This window comes from Rhincodon typus, chromosome 1, assembly GCF_021869965.1.
Source record: "Rhincodon typus isolate 14 chromosome 1, sRhiTyp1.1, whole genome shotgun sequence".
Lineage (NCBI taxonomy): Eukaryota > Metazoa > Chordata > Chondrichthyes > Orectolobiformes > Rhincodontidae > Rhincodon > Rhincodon typus.
Window position 1 is genome coordinate 152,746,778 of NC_063332.1, and position 7,605 is coordinate 152,754,382.

Sequence of the window (7,605 nt, forward strand, 5' to 3'; positions counted from 1 at the left end):
AAGCAGATGAATTTGCCTCCAAAATGCCCAATGGTGATCAGAGAAAAATCACTACCATAAGTGTAACAGAGAGAACTGGAGGAGTTGCTCCCCCAATCAGAGGAGTTATCTCTCGTATTTACTCATTTGGTTCACTATCGACCTTTCAGCAGCAAACTCAGGAGAAATATAACCTGTGATTGGAGTTGTAGTGAGAAGCCAAGTGCCAGCAGTCTGCAAACGTGCCAGGGGACAGGCAATCGGAGGGGTGATGGCGGGGCAGGAAGTGACATTAGCAAGGTAAGGGCCTGGGAAGCAAAGCTGCAAAGTGGAGAAGAGCATCTTCAAAACAACAAAAAAAAAAGCTTTCCTAAACTGCTTCGCAACGAAATAATTGATACTTGTCATAAACACTGTCAACTGGATAATAATAAAATGGATTCATTTTATAAAACCTTGCATTTACATGTTATCACATCTCAAAGTACCTCTCATACTATGAGCTACCGGAGGTGATGTGACCGTTCCACCTAAATTTAACTGTTTAGACCTCACCATCTTTGCACATTGCATTTATGGTGATGGTTTTGTGTATATTAATTACTTTTGAGAAAAAAGGTTGTTAACTTATGCCTGTTTGTACCTAAGAAATTAAGAGAGTTTGCTTGTGTTTTGGCTTTTTGTTTAGTAGAAAGATGATGATTGACCATTTTGTTGGATTCTTCCAATTCTGCTAAGAGTCAAAATACCCCATACAAATACAACAGGCATAGTTATTGATACATGGTTAAATCATTTAATAATGGAATCAATAAGAATGGATCCAAAAACGAAATTTTAAAACAAGCTGAAAGAGAAATCTGAAAGAAAATGTTTTGGCCCTGGTCAGATGGTTTTCAAATTTTCCTACTGTGGGTCTTTCAATCATTCTCAGAATTGTCCCTTACATACTTCCTTGGGCATGCCTGCATTTTCAAGTTCACCTTATTAATAGAAAGGCCAAAAGACTGACCTTCTTGAAGTCATAGGTTGCAGTTTTCTAAGTCAAAACACTTCTTCACGTCATTTTCACTTTAACTAGAATATTGGAGTTCTGTAAAAATTGGTTAACCCCATTAAAAAGACTGTATAACCATGGTACCTACAAATACCATATCACACAAGGCATCCGTTAGTGGTCAATTTGTAACTCATTCATAATAAAATGCTTACATAGGGAAAAAAAAAATCTGTAAGCACGTTGTTGACTATAACACAAAAAAAATTCCTTAAGCTGCTTAGATAATTTTTCAATCCCTACATGTTTAATCTTCAACCACAATCTCTGACCTTCTTTATGTTATACTTGGGCTAGTGCCTATAGCCAAGGCTGCATCGTCTAAAGAAATTTAATTTTCTGAAGGAGTCAATAAAGCTGCAAGCACAAACTAAAATTAGAGTTCAGCGTGTACATTCATGGCAACCACAAGTTTCCGTTCTCAATGATGCCAGTTGAAGTACAGCAGGTGAAGTTGCAATTTTCCCACTGTAAAAAGTAGAGCAAATTACTGTGGGCTGTTCCCACACACATTTCACCAGTTGCCAGTTCAGACATCACACTCAATCTCACCCTTCCACCAGCAACTCTAGAGTCCACAGCAAGCTCAAGTCAAAGACCTAATCAACAAAATGTAACGACTGAGTGAAATCACAGAACATTGACTCCTGTATGAATTTCCAAGATCCCAACCACACACCTTTACAATGTTTTGGTGAATGCAGCAGGAGCAAACATTTCTCTTTGGAAAGTAGAATCCAGAATGGAGATAGCTGAAATGCACTTTAAAAGCTACAGCAGTTAATTCAAACTTTATATCTTACCTTCCATATCTGCATTCATCACGAACAGGTCACTGTCAAGTTTTGAATCAGAGATAGTAGATCCAGAATCCACTAAAACAAAAAACAAAGTTATTTTTAGATCCATAAAAAAAAGTACGCCTCATTTCTCAATTGTTAGATATCTCATTGTGTAGCCCATACAAAAAAAACGGAGAAATCCCAGGTTTTATCCCTCGTCAAGGTCAGAAGTCACACGACACCAGGTTATAGTCCAACAGGTTTATTTGAAATTACAAGCTTTCAGAGCGCTACTCCATCAGGTGAAGTGTGTCAAAAGGTGTGAGTAAAGTGTCAACAGCTGACTAGCAAGTGAAGGGATGACCTATAATCCAATTAAAATGATGCAGAGAAATAATTACAAAAAATTAAAAATACAGTGGTGCTGGAGACAAACCAAATAATTGGAATAACATGACAATAGGTACAAGAGTCACATGGCGAGGGTCCAAACAAAGTAATCCAAAACCGTACAAGCTAATTAAAAGGTAGAGAGATCATATCAAGTTATCAAGGTGACAATGTCAAAACATTATCCCTAGTCTGTTAGATTACCAGTTCTCAGCTTGAGGCAGTGATGAGACTGCTGTTACCCAATAACAGAACTGCACTTGAAATCAGGGGAGTCTTCACATTGGAAAATTAACTAGTGAAGTGCTACAGGGCTCAATGGTCAGTTATTTGCAATACACGTTAGTGACTTGGATAAGGATAGTGAAAGTAGCGTAGCACAAAACTTGTGGATGCCACAAAAATAGGTGGGAAGGCAAGAGACGAGGATTAAAACAAGGAGACTACAGGGGAATATAGACAGGTTAAAAATCAATGGCAAAAACTTGGCATATGGAACATAATGTGGGAAAATTGTGAGGTAATGCACTTTAGCAGGAAGAAGAGGGATTGAATATTATTTTAAATGGAGAAAGAGAACAACTGAATTGAAACATTTGTTATCAAAAGGCCACACAGTTAGCAGGCCAAACAGCAGTTTTTAACCAAGACAACATGTGTTGTATTGAATTTAACCAATCAACTTGAACCAGGTAATTAGATACCAAAAACCAATTAAACTTAAATCTGACGGTTTTGACAACACAGGATCAATCCTATTGTAAGAAATTGATGTGTCATCAAGGGTATAAAAGAAGGGGCAGTTGTGTAAAGACAGGAGAGTTAATTGCCACCTGTCAGAGCTGCTGTGCAGAGGGACTTGAGTGTCCTTGTGCATGAATCGCTAAAAAGTAGGATTGCAGGTGCAGCAGGCAATTAAAAAGGCAAATGGAATTTTGTCTGTCATTGCTAAAGGGATGGAGTTTAAAAACAGGGAGGCTATGCTGCAGCTGTATAGGGTCCTGGTGAGGCCACACCTGGAGTACTGTGTGCAGTTTTGATCTCCTTACTTGAGAAGGGATATACTAGCACTGGAGGGGGGTGCAGAGGAGATTCACGCAGTTGATTCCAGAGTTGAGAGGGTTGGATTATGAGGAGAAACTGAGTAGGCTGGGATTATACTCATTGGAATTCAGAAGAATGAGGGGAGATCTAATAGAAACACAAGATTATGAAGGGAATAGATAAGGTGGAGGCAGGGAGGTTGTTTCCGCTAGCAGGTGAAACTAGGACTAGAGGGCATTGCCTCAAAATAAAGGGAAGCAGATGTAGGACGGAGGTCAGGAGGAACTTCTTCACCCAAAGGGTTGTGAATCTGTGGAATTCCCTGCCCAGTGAAGCGGTTGAAGCTACCTCGCTGAATGTTTTTAATGCAAGACTAGATAAATTTTTGAACAGTAAAGGAATTAAGGGTTATGGTGAGTGGGTGGGTAAGTGGAGCTGAGTCTCAAAGATCAGCCATGATCTTAAATGGCGGGGCAGGCTTGAGGGGCCAGATGGCCTACTCCTGCTCCTAGTTCTTATGTCAGAGTTAACAGGCCTCAATTCTCAAGAGAGAATTGCTGGCTCTCACAGACTTCACTATATCTTAGAGAAAGCACCATCTAAAGAACAAAAAAAGGTAATTACAGCACGAGTAATGAATATTCTTGAAGAATCAACGGAGAAGGCACAGAATTTCAGAAGACATGTAACCTGGCTGTAATTTTGAGAGACTAAATTCTACATTTTTAAATTTTATTTTGTATAAGTGGGACTTGTAGTTATTGGAACAGCATACTTTTAGAATTTGGTTTTATTCAGGAATAGTTAGTAGTTGGAAGGGATTTATTTAGTTTGTTAATAGTTTAGTTAATTTGTTCACCGTTGGAGTTAGATAAATAAATTGTTACTTGTTGATTGTAAAGTTAGTGTCAGATGTTTATTTTATTTAATCACTAGAAGTTGCTGAATGGCAAGTTACACCACTTTACACATTCATTTTACAGATTATAGAGCGAAGTGCTCCTCTTTGAGTGCTTCAGTTTTAGATCTCTGGGTGGGGAGTCAACCTCCGCTTTATAACACTAGCCTTTAGTTCAAATGGAATGGGGTATAAAAACAAGGCTATCTTGCTAAAGCTATACAAAGCATTAGTTAGACTGCACATTGAACTCAGTTTTGGGTCCCTTATTTAAGGAAAGATGTACTGGCATGCAGGTAGTTCAGAGAAGGATTTTCTTATGAGGAGAGGCTGTGTAGTCTGGGTTTAGAGTTTAGATGAATGAGGAAACCTCACATATATAAAAGATTCTCAGTGGGCTTGACAGGGTAGACAAAGTTGTTTCTAATCGTGGGAGAGTCTAGAACCAAAGGACATCTCTCAGGGTAAGTGGTCACTCACTTTTTAAAAAAAAAAGAGGGATTTCTTCTCAGAAGGCAGTGATGCTATGAAATTCTTTATTGCAGAGGGCTGTTGACCTGGGTCAGAATGTACGCAAGGCTCAGACGGACATTTTTGATCAATAGGGAAAGAAGGGTTATGGGGAAAGGCAGAGGAATAAAATGATAGAGGATTATCAGATCAGACATGATCTCAATGGGTCAAATGACTTTCTGCTCCTATGTTATGATCCAACTAACAACAGTACCTTACTGATCACCATGCGGCAGCTCCTGCCAGCAGGGGAGTGCTTAGAGGCAGCAGGTGACAACTGGATTATTCCACAATGATGCCCTCATTACACTAAAGTGCTTGTCAGCATTGCCTAGGCTCAAACTATGAAGAATGCTTGCTGGGAACTTAGCAAATGCCCATCACCTTATTGACAAGTATAAAAACACTGGATTTTGCTTTATCCACAAAAAAAACAGCACTTTCCACACAAGTTGAAATCATACAATTGTTAAACTAATATCAATTTTTCATTCCATAAGCAAAACAAAGAAAGACATGGCTGAATTTTACCAGAAATTGCCAGAGTCCATTTTCTCTCCATGCGACCTAGTTAGTCCAAACATGATAGCTCATTGTTAGTGAGGCAAGTTTGGGGTTATGTTTTGGCCTCAATCACTTTGAGGTAGCAAATTCCACAGGCTTGCCCACTAGCTAGCTGAAGAAATTTCTCATCTTAGTCCTTAAAAAGGCTTACCCCCTATTCTCCAACCATAAGCACCGCCGCCCCCCAGGTCCTGGCCTCCCTCACTATCAGAAACATCCTTCCTTCATCTAACCTATCCACATCCAAACCGTGGCCAAATTTGCTCTACTCCCCAGGAAATGAGGGGGAAATCTGTAGAAGCTGAATCAAACTGAGATCAATTAACGTAGCTCCAGAGAGGAGCAAGCCTGGGGCCTGAAATGGGAGTCGGTGTACGTTTCAGTTATTAAACTGACCAAGGACCCAATTTCCAGGTTTTAAATCAAAATAAAAAAAAGTAAACCCCACCGTGTGTAGAAACAATTCCAGTATAAGCAGTTTTATTTTGGGGAAAGGTATGACCAGGGCCATGACAAACTAGAGGAGGTTTTTTTTAAAAGCCAGACACGGCTTTGTTGCATTGAAGCTAGATACTGAGACACAGAGAGAGCAGCTCCTCTTGGAACTGGGATGTAAACCTCACCAGTTCCCCTAATCCACCTTCTGGAAGGGGTCTAATTGGATATTTCCTCCCGATAAGGCCTAAACTACCGGCATTTTCAAAAGAGCCTTAGTTTTATTTTGCAAAGAGGGAAGGAGCTGCATTTGCAAAAAAGCTACTAGCGAGACCAATGGTGCTGCTGCGGCGGTTCTCTCTCTAGGTCCGGCCAGCCGCTCCCCAGGAGAGCAGCACTTACCTTGTTCGTACCAGATACTCGGGGCTGGAGGAGTTTAAATTTAAGAAAGGCGTCGACAATGATATAGGTTGAGTAAGCGAGAGGTTTCAGACAGACACTGAAATGAACAGGACGGCCACAAGAGGGAGAATTGAACAAATCCCAGGAAGGCAAGGAAAGGCTAACACATACTGATCAGAGGCAGAAGAAATAGGCTTCCTGTTCACTGAAACACACATACACACAGCTGACAGCCAGGCTTTAAAAAAAAAACAACCAGCTCTTTGGAAATGTGCCTTCTTTCCAATGAAACCAACCTGCTCATGAAAAACGTGAGCACACGCAAGCTTAAGAAAGTTGAAAATCCAACATTGCCACATTTAATTTGTTTAAGGATTAACTGGATGACACCTCAAGGCGAGAAATTCAGTTGCCAAGTTTACAAACCGTAGTGACTTTTCCACGTTTAAACCACATTTGTTTCCCCCAGCTGGAAACCACGAGATAGGCAAATACATCCGGTCAATGCCGTTTGCAACATCAATAAGTCACTTTTGTCAGACTTTTTCTTTTGCATCTTCACAATTGGCCGCGTGAGTATAATCGAGATGGGACTTCTTTTAAAAAAAAAGTGAAATAGTTGATTCCAGTCAAAAAGGTAGATAAGAACACTCTTGTGCAGCTTTAGAGCCACAAATACCCGTTGTATGGACTGCCCGATCAACATTGGCTAACTCAAAATGATCCACTTCTCTGTACCAAAGCCAAACATTCCATCCCAGTTCCGAAGCATCAGAAAGGTCTCTACTCCTTTCCATTCCCTGTGCACTGAGTTACTAGTTAATCATTAACTCGACTTTACCTGGGTCATCAGTTAACGAAATGGTGGTGAATACACCATCCTCTTCTGTACTTGCAGCTTGATCCATACCCAACAGCAAAACAATGTCCCCTACCACCAGAACGGAGTCAGAAATGACTTATTCAAGACGTGCCGGTCTTATTTCAACGGCATTGTTGAATAACTGAAACCTGAACGGCTACCTTTCCCTGGTACCTGATCTTCTGCACGGGGTATAGCTGTTCCGGAAATTGTTATGAACAGGGCATAAAATTTAATGACCTTAGAAAATGCTTGACTCAACAAGTGCTCTCGGTATCCTCCCTCTGTTTGTTGTCCTGTCTTTAATTGGATAATAAATTAGTAATTCTGATGGGCCGAAGGGCGTCTTTCCGCGTTGTAAAAACTCTTCGACATGGCCCTCTCCATATCTGTATCCATGTTTTACTACAGTTATTGTGTCTGTTCCGTTTCCATAAACTAGTTTTGCTTCTAGTAATCCTTTAAGAAATAGTTTTGATGATGTCATTACTTATTTAAAAGATCAACATTTGAAAGAAAGAAAAACAATTATTTCTGCTGTTGTAGGGAGTTTACTTTGAAAGGCTATATAAACACCTTCAACAGGACCATTGATTTACAATTACCAAGTCATACTATGTCTTTATTACATGAAATTTATAAATTTTGCTGATAGTTTGTAAGCAAATTCCATAACTCC

At 39.9% G+C, this 7,605-nt stretch overlaps 1 protein-coding gene across 7 annotated transcripts in view; it reads right to left on the reverse strand.

Moving 5' to 3' along the window:
- The window catches only part of LOC109915478 (short coiled-coil protein B), a 35,235-nt gene extending 27,885 nt beyond the window's left edge, over window positions 1-7,350 (reverse strand). For 4 of the 7 annotated variants that reach the window (XR_007263358.1, XR_007263360.1, XR_007263361.1 and 1 more), the window contains exons 1-2: window positions 6,906-7,192; window positions 1,840-1,911 (exon numbers count right to left, since the gene is read on the reverse strand). Coding sequence is in view for 3 of the 7 variants with exons in the window: in XM_048603741.1 (XP_048459698.1) it covers window positions 1,840-1,911; window positions 6,906-6,972 (139 nt within the window). In the remaining 4 variants the exon portion in view is untranslated. Of the gene's footprint in view, window positions 1-1,839; window positions 1,912-6,235; window positions 6,281-6,905 lie in introns of those variants that run through there. The other 3 variants (XR_007263365.1, XM_048603734.1, XM_020515107.2) reach the window with 3 other exon arrangements.
- Window positions 7,351-7,605: the final 255 nt, after the last annotated feature.